This window comes from Equus quagga, chromosome 1 (genome assembly GCF_021613505.1).
Source record: "Equus quagga isolate Etosha38 chromosome 1, UCLA_HA_Equagga_1.0, whole genome shotgun sequence".
Classification (NCBI taxonomy): domain Eukaryota; kingdom Metazoa; phylum Chordata; class Mammalia; order Perissodactyla; family Equidae; genus Equus; species Equus quagga.
In genome coordinates, this window is record NC_060267.1 from 171,912,742 (window position 1) to 171,928,616 (window position 15,875).

Sequence of the window (15,875 nt, forward strand, 5' to 3'; positions counted from 1 at the left end):
ACAGGGTCAGGCCCACCCTGGGGCTGGGAAGGCCTCGAATGCCCAGCTAAGAGTCTACACTGGACCGCAGATTGTGGACTGGGCGTAGGAAACAGGTTTTAGGTGATGTTTATCCACGACAAGCCATTTGTACACATACCTCGGTGAGTCATAAACCTCTTGGGGCAGCACTTGGTCCACCCCAGGTTCTCTCCGGATGTTGCGACTGCACCCTCCGCTGACGCCTGCGCGGGACGTTGAGGTCCCACGGCGCCCTCTTCCAACCGGTTCATTTTTGGGCCCCAGCAGGCGCCAGCCCCCGGTCGGACCCCGCCCCCTCCCGCCTGGGCCCGCCCCTGGGGGCGGAGACCTCGGGAGCTGTGGGCCTGGCGCCGAGAGGAGCGCAGCGGCGGCGCGGTCCGCGGTGCATTCCTGCTCTCCGCGCTCCAGGGCGCGGCGAGGACCTCGAGCGCGGAGACGGCGCAGGGCCGGCGGGGCAGGGGCGGCGGTCCTATCCTCGCGCTTGGAGGACAGAAGTGCCCAGGCGTCGGGGTGCGCCGACCAGAGCTCAGGTGAAGCTCTCGGAAAGGGCAAGACGGCGGCGAGGAGATGCCAGCGGAGGAGCCCTGCGCCCCCGGTGCCCTGGGAACCCAGCGCGAGCCCGGCCCCGAGCCGCGCCTGTCCAGCCAGCTTCTGCCCGAGCTGTACACCTTCGTGGCGCGCGTGCTGTTCTACCTGGCGCCCATCTACCTAGCCGGCTACCTGGGGCTCAGCATAACCTGGCTGTTGCTCGGCGCCCTGCTGTGGACGTGGTGGCGCAGGAACCGCCGCGGGAAGCTCGGGCGCCTGGCGGCCGCCTTCGAATTCCTGAACAACGAACGCCAGTTCATCAGCCGCGAGCTGCGCGGCCAGCACCTGCCGGCCTGGGTGAGCCGGACCGAGCCGGGCGGGGGTCGGAGGTGGGGCGGATGCCCTTGGAGGTTCGGAAGGAACCTGCGGTCAGCCGGGGAGCTGGGGCGCACAGACCCGAGGGAGGGCGGGAGCCCCACGACCTGCACACCCGGTGCCCCACCGCGCCCGGCGCCCAGACCCTGGAGGCGGTGGCCGTGCCCCTCACCACGGAGCCCGTCAGCCGCATTCTCACTTCTGGTCGGGCTGCTCTGGGAGCGGGGAACCTGGGTTTCACTTAAGGGCCCAGAGCCCAGGAGAAAAGTCACGGGCGGACCACACCCAGGAGAAAAACAAGGGTGTCTGGGACTCTGCGAAGTTGCTCGAGAGGGAAGCAGAGGGCATTTCTTCTACCCGCCTGTTGATTCGCAGAAAGAACGCAGGGCGCGAAACTGATCGGCAAAGACAGCCATGGCAGAAACTGGCCCGGACAGAGGGAGGCGGCCGGACTAGAGATGGCAGGGCAGGGATGGGGCTGAGAGCGGGCTGCGGAGAGGCCCGGCTGCGCTGGGTCACGGGCTTCCCTCCCTTCCTCCCTGCCTCCCTCCGCCTGGGAGGGATGCTCAGTTACACACACACTCTCTACAGCTACAGACCCATCTCCTGGTGTGGAAGGCCTGGATTCTGGTTTCTCCAACGCTTCTGGTTCTGACAATCACCTGGTCCACTTAAAAACAAGTTGTGGGCCCCACCTCACAACCCCTAGGTGGGGTTGGGGCACCCTTGTGAATCTTATGATTAGGCGAGTTTGGGAAACACTGCAAGAGGGGCGTTCAGTCCAAGGCGTGGTCTCTGGGCACCTCCCCCGCTGGGTTCTTCTCTGGTACTTCCAGAAATGCTCAGGCCCACAGAGGAGAGGTCCAGAGGCCGCCAGACCCTCATTTCCTCTGGCCTGAGGCTTGTGTTCTAAATTCCAGCCAGGCCATAGTTTCCTCACTCCTGCCCATGACAGTGGCCATCAAAGTGGGGTGTGAGAAGAAAATATCAGAAAGACCTATTTATCTTAAAAAAAAAAAAAAAAAGAAGTTCAGCCTTACTGTATCAGTTTGTCAGAGGTGCCATATCAAAGTACCACGGACCGCGTGGCTTAAACAACACAAGTTTACCAAGACCAAGGTGTCAGCAGAGTTGCTTTCTTCTGAGTCCTCCCTCTCTCTCTGGCTTGCGGTTAGCTGACTTCCTCTTATGTCTTTGCTTGGTCTTGCCTGCGTACATGTGTCCAAGTTTCCTTTTCTTATAAGGTCACCAGTCAGATTGGATTAGGGCTCTCCCTAATGACCTCAGTTTAATGTAATCACTTCTTTAAAGGCCCTATTTTCAGAAACAGTCACCTTCGGAGGTACTGGGTTTAAGATTTCAACATATGAATTTGGGAAATACAATTCAGCTTGCCGGCACAGCGTGGAGGTGCAGCATGGCCAGTGTATGCGGGAGCACCGTGTGGTTTGGCCTGGCTGAAGTGTGTGATGGCGCTGTGGACAGGGGCCAAGTTGTGGCAGGCTTGATGGAGGTTGTGCCTGACTCTGAAGGCTCAAGGAGCCTGTGGAAGGTTTTGGAAGCACCCTGTGAAACACAGCATGGAGGGAGGAGTGAAGCTGGAGGAGAGAAACCAGCTGAGAAATTGATTTAAGCCAAGATGGCAGTAGTGGGGATGAGGAGGAGGGGATGAAAGGTGTGTGCGAGTGGGACTCCACACGCTTGGTGGCCTCTAGATTGGCGCAAAGGAAGGATCCAGGGGTCTCCGGGGGGCTTTCTGATTTGGGGAGCTGGACACCCATTACTGGGGTTGGGAATCCAGAAGGAGAAGCAGATCTGGGGAGGATGGTTGTCTGTGAACACCTGTGAAAAGCATGCAAATAGATGTAAATGTGGGCTTTTGGACCCACTTCCTGAAGGTTTCCAAACCTCAGGATGGTGGGGAAAACCTGGGACCTGCTTGGGTAGATATTTTTCCGTTCTCTCTGCCTCCTGAGGAACACGTTCTGCTTATGAAGGCAGAGATATGTGGCTCTGGGTATGGTGGGGGCAGTGTGACCTTTGCCCACGATTTTGGAGCACAAATGTCTTTATTCTTAAATGCAGTTCTCAGGGTGCCTTCTTCCGTGTTTTGAGCACTCATTTCCTTCATGGAGGTAGGGCTGATGGCTTACGACCTCCTTTAATATCAAGAAATATTTTTACAAAGTAACAGATGGCAAACCAGTAGTCAGGAACTGAAGGAAAGTTGAGGGTCACGAGGGCCTGGTATGTGCTACCACCCTCAGGCCTGCCTCGCTGTGCGGCACCCACTGAGTGGGGGGGGGGGGGGGGGTGGATCTACAGCCCACCTGCTGCTTGTCAAGCTGAGTGCTGTTTGGAAAGTGCACCTTATTCTACTTTGCGCCAAGCACCTGTGAGGGGGTGGAGACCAAGGCCAGGCTGGGCTGCAGCCAGAATGCCGTTGCGCTCCCCTGCCAGGCCATTCTTGGTCAGTTCTTAGCAGCGCCTTGCTGCCCTGTTAGACTCCTCAATACCGTGCTCCAAGCTGCTGCCTCCAGGTGACCCCAGAAGTTGCTCTCCCTCGTTTGGCCTCGGTGTCCTCACCTGTAAAAGGAGGTTGTTTCTGGTCAAACTTTGACAGACCTGCTCCTCCTCTGGTTCTCTTGCATGGAAGATAGAACTTGAAGAAAGGATTCTTCTGCTTTAAAAGGGGTCACAAGGGAAGGACCTGTGGATCCCCTTGTCTGGTGAGTGTGGCCTGGCCACTCTGAACAGAGGAGCGGTTGCCACTCACTGTTTACGTGCGAATGTTCCTTGCACATTTCTAGATATATTTTTCAAGGAATTAAGAGCCTGCTCAGCCCTTTCCAGGGCTGGGGACTGTGGACAGCACAGTGATCAGAGTGGGGCCTGTGATGCTACTGGGCTGGTGAAACCCCCCCTCCGCCTCACCTGGCTGTAGGCCTTGAAAGCTCGGGCCTGCACACGGTCGTGGTGAGCTGAGTGTCTGAGAAGCCGCTTGTGCAGGGCCAGGCCCACGGGAGTGCGCAGCAGCAGCTGGTGCTGTATCTCCTCAGTTTCCCAGGCCTCCTGACTGCCTTTTCCTAACGTGAAACTCATTACCATGCGTCCCAGCTGCAAACGTGTCTCTGGAGCTGGATGACCGCAGAGGCTGGAGCAGGTAGGAGGACAGAGCAGAGCACGTGGGTGAGGCTCCATCCTGTGGCCCTGGGGCTGCTCCTGGAGGTCTGGAATCCCAGCTCTGGTGCCCCAGGAGCCACTGCCCTTTGGTCTTCAGAGCCGCTCCTTCATGCTCTGGGCTCCTCAAGGCCCTTCTTGGGTAACTTCGCTGCTTCCCTGCCCCACCACCTCCCTCGGCATGGGCCCTTGGTTGAAGGTCTGCAGGCGGCCCTCCCCGATTCGCCCACTGGTTCGGCCCTTCACTGCTCCATGCATTTTCAGGTTGTTCATCAAACACTTGACCACAGCTGGGTGGTTGGTTTGTGTATCAGAGATCTGTTTGGCCCCTGCCACGGCTGGACTGGCCTGAGGAGGGAAGTTTGGTGAGAGCCTCGCCCGGCTCCATGTCAGGTGGGCTGTGTTTGGGGCAAGAGGGCCTGGGGCCAGGTAGAGAGGGGAAGGAAAACCTGGTAGTTTCGTCTGTCTGTGGTCTCAGGTCAGTCAAGGGCTTGCTCTCCTGCCCTCTGATAGCAGTCAGCTGGCAGCCTTGTAGGAACAGTTAACCCTTGTGAATCTGCCAGGGGGAGGGGGAGGGAGCTGACGTGATGTGGTGGCAGGGATGGACTTGGATCCGATGCTCGTTTACTGGGGGACCTTGAGAAGGTCCTATCTTCTCTGGGGCCCTGATTCCCCTCTGAAAATGATGAAGTTTTAGGAGATGTTCTGTAGAGTGTTTTTAGCTATAGGATCTGCCATCATGAATCAGTCCCAAATTAGTCTTTCTCTAGTGCTACGTGCCCATAGGACCCTGTTCCCCAACCTTTCCCGCCTATCCACCATCTACCTGGGGGTGCCCTGGGGGTGCTGGCTGAGGCGAGCGCTGGGGAAGGGTGAGCCATTCACCCAAAGCAGTGAGCATTCCAAGGCTCGCAGCATCCCTGGGATGCTGGTCCCCTCCAAGCCTCCCTGCCAGCCAGTCAGGCCACTGGCAGGGCCGAGTGCTTTGCTTTCCTGGGGCTGAGAGTTTGACGTTCTTTCTGTGGGTAGAGCAGCAGTCTTCTGGGGCCCAGTTCTCATGGTCTGTCCTGAACTGATCATTTGTTAATTAGGGGAAGTAAATGCACTGACAGCTGAGCTAGGCTGGGCTCTCTCAAATTAGACCACAAAGCTCAACTCTCGGAGCCAGTGACATGGAAGCTGGTTTTAAACATCAGTACTGGTTGCGGGTGGCTTGGAGTTGGGGGACTTCTTCCCTACGAGGTCCCTGCAGCCCTGTGGGGCCATTCGTATGGCTTGGAGTCAGGCTTGTCCTCAGGAAGGAAGAGGCGTGGCAGGTTTTAGCCTGCCTCTTGAGTCTCTGCCCCATGTCTTAGTGATGCTTCACGGACTTATCATGTCCTGGGCCAGGATTGAGCAATAAGGAACAGAATGTGGGCCTCCCTCCCTCCAGGCCCAGCGCGGGGAGCTCAGGCCTCCATGTTCATTCCTGGACTCAGTAGGCAAACATCGGTGGAGGGCTTGCAGTGTGTCAGACAGTGCTGCAGCCTGGCCCTTGACATGAGTGACACACGGTCCCTGGCCTCAAGGAACCCCCCGGGCTAGATGAAGATTCAGAGCCACGAGAACAGGTTCTGAGAATTGCAGGGTTCTGAGAAGGCCTAGGGGGAGGGTTCTAAGCGGGCCGGAAGTCACCCAGGAAGGCTCCTTGGATGAAGGAGCAACATCTGCTGGGTGTTGCTGGCGTGGTCAGGGGTGGGGGACTCAGGGCCCGAAGTTTTCCACAGGTTTGGTCACTTGAGCTCAGCATCTCATCCTGGGGTGTCCAGGTTCTGGGACAGCAATTTATGACACCCAAACTCACAGGAGACTGCTTGCTGCCTAACTTACCAGGGACTGGCTGTCCCTGGGACACGAGTGTCTGCAGCAACCTTTTCTCCAAGCCAAGGGTCTGAGGATGTGAGTCTCTGGGAGGTCCTCTGGTGAGTGAGGAACAGGGCCAAGGGCGGGACAGCCCCGTCCCCTCCTCTGACATGGCTCTCTCTCCCGTGGGCAGAAAGGTGTGGAGAGCTGATCACCAGCTTCTCTTGGCCTCCTGGCCCAGAGCCTGGACAACAACAGAGACGGCACGTCTGTGGGAATGTCCCCAGTGCCTTTGGGGGAGCCACTGGGAGATGCGAGCTGCCCCTTGATGACCCGTGAAGGCCACAACCCAGCTACTCCGAGGAGCAGGGGACTGGGGCCTTCCCTCTCTGCCCCTCCCACCCCTCCATTCAGACTTACCTCCCCAGGCAGGGTGCCAGGGGAGCCCTAGCGCCTGTAGCCCAAAGTGCTCACCTGCACCTGAGGACAGAGGTGGCCCTTCTCCTCCTCTACTGCAAACGGGTGGGGTGGGGGGGGAGCGGAGAGTTAGGATGTTTTCTGCCCGTGGGAACTATTAAAGGGACAAAGGCCCATTCTCTTACCACCCTGTCATTTCAAGGGCGGCAGGGCCAGCGCCTGCAAGCCATCTCTGTGGGAGCGCAGGGTCCCGCCCCAGGGTACCCCAAGTCATTCGTCCTCCCAATGCTCAGAGTCAAAGCCAAGGGACTTCTCTAGGACACAGGATGTTTCAAGACCCTGGAGTCACCCACTCCATTCCTTGGCCCAGGTTGTGTTTACTTTTTCAGTCACTGGTTATAAACTGCTTAAAAATCTGTTTTTTCTGGTTATAAAAGTAAAAATATTCCCACAGTAGAGTTATTTGAAAACAGCCTAAAAGTGAAAATTAGATTAAGCATTTACCATCCTCCCCCAAACCCCCAAGATACCTCATTATATTTGGGTGTACTTCCTTTGTATGGAAGGTCTATGCACACAATTTTTTAAAAACTTGTGCATTTTTTTTCCTTTTTCTCCCAAAGCCCCCTGGTACATAGTTGTATATTTTAGTTGTGGGTCCCTCTAGTTGTTGCATGTGGGATGCCGCCTCAGCATGGCCTGATGAGCAGTGCCATGTCCGCACCCAGGATTCAAACCGGCGAAACCCTGGGCTGCCAAAGCAGAGCGCGCGATCCTAACCACTCGGCCATGGGGTCGGCCCCTTATTATTTTTTTATGTTCTTAACAGTATATTACAAACATTCTTCAAAAACACATGTTTAAGAATTATGATATCCTAAATATGAATATGCTATAAGCTGCTGACCCATTAGTCTAACATTAATTATTTCCCAGTTCGCCCTGTCCAGGCAGCTGGCCAAGGTGGGTGGTGGTCCCTCTCTCTGGAATTTCTCCCTCTGATCGGCCAGTCTGGCTCCCTTGGCTTTTCGAGTCCAGGCTCAGGGCCCACAGCCCCCCCGAGCAGGTCTCCATCACGCCACTTCCCGTGCTGATCACTTATTTTTAGGTCTGACTTTTCCTCCAGACTGAACGTTCTTTTAAGGCAGCGGGTGATTCTTGTTCATCTCTGTACCCTCAGCTCCTCACTCAGTGCCCAGTACGTAGTAGGCTCTCAATAAAAGTCTGTTGTGTGAATGACACAGGGGATGTCTGCTATATAAATCTTAGTCCATGTTTCTCCAGTTCCTTGCTAGAGATTCCTGCACACTAAACCAATATGTCAAAGCTCATGAACTCTTAAAGCTCACCGTTCCTACCTCACTGCGGCCGTATCAGCATGGAGTATTATGTTTTCTGGCCTTTTACTAGTTTGATAAGCAAGAGGATAAGTTTTTTAACCTGTAGGCCTTACCAAACCTAAGTGGGTCATTGAAATCTCCAGCAACTTACCTCCCTCAGGTCTCCTTGAAAAAATGACTCTCTGGACAGCTCAGGGCAGTCCCCCGCTGCTCCGAGCCCTTATTCCTCAGCAAAGGGTGACAGGCTCCTGGCACCAGTGTTCTTGTCACCGATCACTGCCTTTGGGGTTGATCTGCTCAGCTGTCCTGCTGCTGCTGGGTCCAGCTGACTTAGGCCAGTTTGCAGGCTGGGTGTTATGGAGCCTGTGGATTCTAGAACAGCGCTAGACAGAATTTCAAGTTGGCAAAGCAGTTCTTTCCCTTAAAGCACTTTTAGCAGGGTAATTTTAAGCAGACGAGTGGGCAGATGTAAAAGCAGTTTTCGTGGTTGAACGTTTACCTCTCAAGAACAGAGAAAGAGGGACAAAAGGCTGCGCTTCATCAGGAGAAAAGTGAGTGAGGGGCCTGTTTGCCAGTAGAGCAGGAACCACTGAACAGGCCCCCACAGAGCAGGGGCCTGCTTGTGTAGGACATCCCTGCAAGACGCCGGAATGACGGGTCTCCTCTCCTCTCTGAGCCTAGGGAGGGCGTTGGCAATGCCAGTGTGTGTGGGTAAGAATGCCCTTTGGGGCGAAGAAGAGCCATGAAGCTTTTTTTTTTTTTCAGCAAAGAGGGTGTGTATCACATGTACACACACCTGTGGATGTGTCTCAGTAGTTCTGGGAATGCGTGTCTCAGGTCTTTTTGTATGTGTGTGTGTATGTGTGACTTTGTGTGTGTCTGTGTATATCTTGGTATGTATGTCTGTGTGTGTGTTTCTGTATATGTGTGTCCACGTATCTCTGTATGTCTGTGTGTCTCTTTGTATCTCTGTGTCTGTGTCTCTGGACATGGCTGCTCCCATGGGAGGAGCTCCCGTTCCTGTGAGAGGGAGCCAGCAGGAGTCACCTAGTGACAGGCAGGCCCTTTAAGTGAATCCCCCTGCCTCCTCAGAGGGTCTCGTATCCAAAAGCTCCTGTCCAGGCCTCCCACCTTCACCCCAGCCCCTGTGGGCCGGGCCCAGGCGGGGACGCAGCCATCACTCTGGCTCCATTTCCTCGCTACTGTGAATCATTTTTCCTAAAGGGTTTAAGAAAGCAAGCACATGACCACCTAAAGATGACACATCCATGTGGGCTGTGTTGGTGGCCTCTGCCAGCCTGGAATTCTGACTTAGACTTGAGTATGCTCTACAGTCTGTCTCTCCTCCTTAAGCTCTCATTACCGCCCCTCCCTTGACAATGTCACAAAACGCTGTCATTAAAATATTAGCCCACTTTGCCTGGAAGGCTTCAGCCCAAGTACAGTGACATCAGCAAGATGTGTGTTAGCTTAAGGAGGCCTCAGATGGGGGCCAGGACCCCATCTATTTAAACTTCTCCGGGGGTACTGCATGGGGAATAGCAGGCATCTGAGAGCCTGGTGACATGACCGTGGGCCCAGGCAACTTTGGAATTTTCCAGGCCTGCTGTGGGGAAATGCCCACACCTGGAATCCATCAGTCAGGGTAGCATTCACACTTCTGCTGGGTGAACCTTGCTCTGAATTTGTCTCCGTCTGGAAGCTGATTCCCATCCATGATCTCCCTTGACTGTAGATCCAGACTGCAGATCCTGGGCAGCACAGGAACTGACAGGCTCCCTTCTCGATCAGAAGAGACCTGAGCTGCAGGAAGTGCATCTGGACTCGACCCTGCTCCTCTGCCCCCTGGCCGCACTTCCTACTCCTATGAGGTGGCAGCTATGGGGTGGGAGGGCTCCCCTTTTAGGGGTAGGGCAGTGCCCAGAGCCTGCGGAATCATGGTATCGGAAGTGTTTTTCGCCTGCTAGCCCTTGCCTCCTCTTGCTCTCTGTGGCACAACAGAGATTCCCTTTGTAAAAGAATTGAAGTCCATAGGCTGCTGGTAAGAATTTGATGACAAAGCAGTGTTCTCCCAGAGTGACAGCTGGAGACACAGGCTGTGACTTTGAAGCCCTAGTCCGCAGCCCCAGGGCCTGCGCAGGTCCCCCAGCCCGGGGAGCCCTGTCCACGCGTTCCTCCACACCCTGCAGCACCACGATCTGAACGACCTGGGCGGCTCGTCAAAGATGCAGGTTTCCAGGCCCCTGTCCCATCCTCCTGAATCAGGATCTCTGCGGGCCCTGACCAGGAGCCAGTCTGTATCGAGCTCTCAGGTGGTTTTCCTTCGGAAAGGTGGAGGAGCGCTGCCTGAGGCTGGTCCTTTGCGTTGCCAGGTGGTGTGGGAGTCTGTCTCCCCGCTCCCTGGTCCCGGAGACTCCCCGCCTCGGGGGAATTGGCACAAAAGCTCAGAGGTTTTAGGACGCAGTCTGGGAGCGAGCACCTGCCTTCTTTTTGTGCCTTCCCTCTGTCTACCTAGCGAGGGAGGGACACAGACAGGCTGGGATTTGGCCCCTCTGCCAGTCTCGCCGTGGAGCGCCTCCGTTGGGCGGAGCCGCACATGCATCCCACAGGCGGCGGGCCCAGCAGGTCTGTGGTCTGTCCCCGGGACGGGACGGATGGCTCGGCCAGTCAGCGGAGGCCAGGGACACAGCTGTCGACTCGGGTCCTTGCCCTTGGCCTCAGCCGCTTTGCCATGTGATGCTCTCCTCATCTTCTATTCTCCCTTCTCAGCGGTTCCCCAAAGGGCTGAGCTGCAGGCACTGGGAGCCCCAGTAGAGAATTTGCGGGGCTTTGGGTCACACAGAACTGGACACATAGCCCAGGTGACCTTGTTCTTGGCGTGTACTTGAGGTCAAAGGTGTCAGAGTGTCTGCACCTCCGGGGTCTATAGAGCCGCCAACAACACTCATCACTTCTGGAACATTTACTCTGTGCCAGGAAGGATACTGAGGCCTTACAGGCATTGGCTTCTTTACATCGGTTTTTCAGGAATTCTGTGAAATTGGCAGTATTGTGCCCATCCTGTGGAGGAGAGAACTGAGGCATACAGAGGTGGAATTTTAAATGCACAGGGAATAGTTAGAAGAACACTAAGACATGAACTTTAAATACTGACGTTTCAGGTGGGGGAAGGGGAGGAGAAAATGGGCAAGAAAAGATTTGAAGGCTGGGCTCAAATCCCACGCAGGTGAGAAGATCTGGGTTCTGGTCACCTGGGTGATCTGGGCAAGTCCTAACTCGTCTCTGAGCCTCTCCTCCTCTGTAAAATGGGGACAGTTGTAGATTTGCTGGTCACCTTAGGGAGTTTTAGGTGGATTGAATGAAAGTGTGGATGTCCTTTGTAAGCTGTAAAGCGTGGCCTACCAGTGAAGACTCAGGTCCCATGAATGCCATCCTCGATAAATTAGACTTTCTATGAAAGAGGAAAACACAGCGGATGTAAGGTTTTCTTACGAGGAGTGAGTGGGGAGGTATGGAAAAGCACTCTGTGATCAGACAAACCTGGATCCCGGGCTGAGCACCAGCACTCCACAGCTGGTGATTGTAAGTAACCTCTCTGAGCCTTAGTTTTCTAATCTGTAAAATGGAGCTAATAAGGGATTAAGGTGAGTGTTAAATGACATGAGATAACATGAACTCAAAAAGATTAAAAATAGGATGGGCAACTTTGAAACAAAAGAAAGCTGGAATAGCAATTTCCATATTAGACAAAATAGAATATAATTCAGCTATATCATAGAGACAAGGATATTGTATCCTCCTAAAAGGAGTAATAATTAATAAGATAATATAATAATTGTGGACATATATATACTTCACAATATAGATTTGAAATATAAACCAACAACTGACAGAACTGCATGGAGAAGTGAGTAGTCAACAGTTGGGCTTGGAAACTTTAATACATTCCTTTCTGAAAATAAGGTAGACAGAGAATAAACAAGGATAATGAATATTCGAAGGGCATGATTAATAACTTGATCATACATGGAACAGTCATGGAAATTGGTCATGTACTGGCCACAAAGGAATTATCAACATATTCCAATGAATACCATCCTACAGACGGTTGAGATGATAAAGAAATGAAATTAAAAAATGATAATAAAAAGCTATAGAAATCTCACATGTCTAGATATTTTTAAGTATTACTATTTAAGAAGTCATTGTTTAAGAGGAGGTCAAATTGGAAATTACAAAAAAATTTGAGAGCTGAATAACAATGAAAACAGTGTCAAAAATTGTAGGGGAATTTATAACTTTGAATTTATTTATCATAAAACAAGAAAAATTGAAAATGAATGATTCAACTCCAGAACTCAGAGTTCAACTGTAAGAACATAAGAGTAATAGATTTAGATCAAAGAAATAAGGAAAGAAATAATAACTATATGGATGAAAATGAACAAAAACTTAAAAATAGAGATAAAGAGGAAAGAAAATTAACAACAACTAAAGCTAGTTCTCTGAAAAGATTAGTACAATAGGCAAAACCTTTGTCAAGATTGATCATGAAAATATAGAAAAGATGAAAATAAACAAGATATGTGATGAAAAAGGTAGAAATAACTACAAATATAACATTAAAAATAACATTATAAACAACTATACATCAATACATTTGAAAACCTAGATGAACTCGATACATTTCTAGAAAAATATAAATGCCAAAATTGCCACAATACAGCGATAAGTAGACTTTGAGTACACCATTAACCACTAAAGAGAGAAATGGTAATTTACCACCCCAAAAAGCCTCAGCCTAAGGTGGTTTTATAGGTAAGATATGCTAAATTTCATTGATCGGATAATTCCTATATTTGCAAGTTATTTCAGAAAATAGGATAACTGAAGCTGTCCCACTCATTTTACAATTCATTGTAAAATCTTTATACTAAAAGCAGACATGAACCGTACAAGGATAAAAATTGTAGGTATCACTTTGAATCACGAGTGTATAAAACCTAAATGAAATCTCAAGCTAACTAAATATATTACACTTTAGTGGGGTTTATCCCAGGAACTAGAGAGGGTTCTGTTTTAGAAAGAAACATCAGGTAAGTTGACCGCATTAATGGAGAAAAGGGGAAAAAAATAACATGATTATCTCAATAGATTTGAGAAAGGACTGAATATAGTTCAATACCCACTTATAATGGAAAGCTCTTAGAAATTTGTAGGAATTCAACAGAGCTTTCTCAACCTGACAGGGGCCGTCCAGCCCAAATACCATCTTTAATAACTGCAAAACCCACAAAGTAATCTAACAAAATATGTACAGGACTTTTACAGAAAAAAGTTTATGATCCCAGACGTGAATAAAATCAAATGTGAATAAAGGGAACTATTCTGTTCATAGATGCAAAACTTAATATTGTAAAGATGTCAGTTCTGCCAGAAATTATAAATTCAAAAATACAGCCATGCGTCGCTTAATGACAGTGATAGATTCTGAGAAATGCGTCGTTAGGCGATTTCGTCATTGTGCAAACATCCTGCAGTGGACTTACGCAAACCTACATGGTATAGCACACCTAGGCTGTGTGGTACTAATCTTCTGGGACCACCGTCACATACGCAGTCCGTCGTTGACGGAAGCATCATATGCGGCACGTGACTGTAACAATCAAAATCCCAGGAGGATCTTTTTGGGAAGATCGGCAAGATGATTCTAAAATTCACATGGAAGTACGAATACCTACTATTAGCTAAATCAGTTTGAAAAAGAAAAGCAAAAGAGAGGAATCGCCCCCCAGGTCGTCCTGCGAAGCCGTAGCAATTGAAACAGTGTGGTGTGACGTGGGAGCAGGCACGTGGGCCGTGGAGTTCAACGCCAAGTGCAGAACACACCAGGTACACAGGGAAGCTGATTTATGAGGCAAGGAGCTTCAGAAGTTAGGCAAAAGATGGACTTTTTTTTTTTTTGTATGGGATGTTAGAAAATTGCCTTAGTGAGAGTGTGGAGAGCAATAAAATTGTGTGCCTATCTCACCTGCTATAAACAATTCCAGACAGATGGAAGACCTAAACACAAAAGCTAAAATATAAAGCCGATAGGTAAAACTCTAGAATAACTTTGAGAGTTTGGAGTAGAGAAAGATACAAAAAAGACCAATTATAATGGAAAAACAGTGATTTGCCCGGGTCAGGCTGAGGGAGCAGTGGGATGAGGAGCTGCTCCACAGTGTCGGTCTCTGACTTCATTCCCTGGTCCAGAACTAAGTCAGGGGCGGTCACAAAGGAGGTGGCCGGGCTCCTGAGTACCAGGTCACTGGGGAGTGACGACAGGTGCTGAGGTTCAGGCCGAGGGCAGCCTGCAGGGCGCCTAAGGCAGAAGCGGGTGACTTTACTGTCTATTTGCTTGATCTGAATTGCTGCTCTCATCAGGGGGTTCAGACTCGCTCTCTGGAGGAATCTCTGAGTGAGGAGCCTCAACCACAGACATGGGTGGCCACGGGACACCATGAAATGTACTCAGTGTGCGCCCTGGGCGTGCCGGTGCTGTCCTCACTGTCAGGGTGGGTGTGGGTCACCCTACAGCAAGGGGTGGGCTGGCCATTGATAGCTCACAACCAACCCTGACTGAACTCCAGCATCATGCCAGGAGCTTGTTAAAAGTAAATTGGAAGCCCCACCCCATACACTCTGATTCAGCAGGTGTGGGGCAGCTCAGGAATCTTCGTCGGACTGGCTCCCACGTGTGGCCAGGGTTGGCCCCGCCAAGCTGGATCACGTTTCCAGGGCCCAGCAATCAGAACCTCTCAGCTTCCGGGGTGCAGAACCGCCTGGGGGTCTGGGTGGGAGGTTGGAAGGGGTGTGCACAGAAGGTGTGTCCTGGGAGCAGGAAGGAAGTGCAGTGGTTAGGATGGAAGGAGGAGAGAGAGGGCCAGGAGTACCAGTGAGAGCCCAGCTGTAACCAAGCTCTCCTCTGTGGGGGCCCCTCCGCCCCCCGCCCCCCGCCTTGGTACTGACCCTGTTCTGGAATGATCAGTTCATTGCCTGCTTCCTTACCAGTCTGGGAGCTCCTTGAAGGCAAGAACCTTGTATTCAGTCATACATTCATTCATTCTACAAATATTTATTTAGACATTCATATGCCAGGGGCAGGCGCTAATGGGGAACCAGGCTGAGTCAGCCCACTAGGGCTTCCAGTCTAATAAGGAGGCAGGAAGACCAAGCAGCTGTAATAGGCTGTGTTAAAGGCCACGATGGAGAACCGGCAGACACCTAACAGGGACACCTATTCCCGACCTGAGAGATCTGGAAGGACTGCCTGGAGGAAGTGAAGTCTAAAATGGTGATGGGTGGAGCAGTCGAAGGGGTGCAGGGAAGTCTGTTGCAGACCTAGGGAATGGTGTGTGCAGGTCTTTATTGGGAATGGAAAAGGCCAAGGTGGCCGTACTGATGGGTCTCAGGGCAGAGTCTGGGGGATGAGGCCATGCTGGGAGCTGGGGCCCCTCTCAGGACCCCTGTGCAGGAGTTTTTACTTCAGTGCTGGGCAGTGGAATGGGAGCAATGGAAGGGGCTCCCCTCCACTTGCCTAGTACCCAGCTTGGGACCTGACCTGTGGCGGCTGCTGGGGACGTGTGGACCTGGCTGAACTGCACGGGCTGCGCCTAGCTCCTGCCCCACCTCCGCCAAGATTCCTTCCTCCAACATTCCCTCTGTTCCTGAGGGCTGGGCCGGCTTCCCCTCCGGGAACGAGGCAGCACTTTCCTTCAGTACCCAGTAATGTTAGATGCTTCTTCAGGTTAGTATGGGCCACTGCCCAGAGCTGGGGAAACTGAGGCTGCGAGCATAGCCTGATGTCCCAGGAGTCGGAGAAGCACTGGGCTCCTCTCACCTCTCAAGGCTGATAAAAACTCCTCCTAAGGGAACTCAATGCGTCTGTCCCCTCCTTTGGGAGTGGCTCTCCTCCTGGGCAAGTGGTCCAGGCCAGGGTCTGAGTTTGGGCCTTCAGGGCATCCCCGGAGCTGGGCCAGGGCCTGGCACCTGTGGGTGTGCACTAGGTGTGCACTGCACTAGTGTGTGAAGTGCATGGACACATGTACACAGTCCCTGGACAGTGAGCCTTCTGAGCCCCCAGAGGGAAGGGCAGGCCCTTTCTCAACCGTGGGGGTCCCTGGCCTACTG

The 15,875-nt window shown here is 52.3% G+C and overlaps 1 protein-coding gene across 3 annotated transcripts in view; it reads left to right on the plus strand.

Annotated features, from left to right (window-relative positions):
• The first annotated feature begins 398 nt into the window (after positions 1–398).
• ESYT3 (extended synaptotagmin 3) overlaps positions 399–15,875 on the plus strand; it is a 48,352-nt gene continuing 32,875 nt past the window's right edge. For all 3 annotated transcript variants that reach the window (XR_006885212.1, XM_046639009.1, XM_046639021.1), the window contains exon 1: positions 399–906. Coding sequence is in view for 2 of the 3 variants with exons in the window: in XM_046639009.1 (XP_046494965.1) it covers positions 589–906 (318 nt within the window). In the remaining variant the exon portion in view is untranslated. The remainder of the gene's footprint in view (positions 907–15,875) is intronic.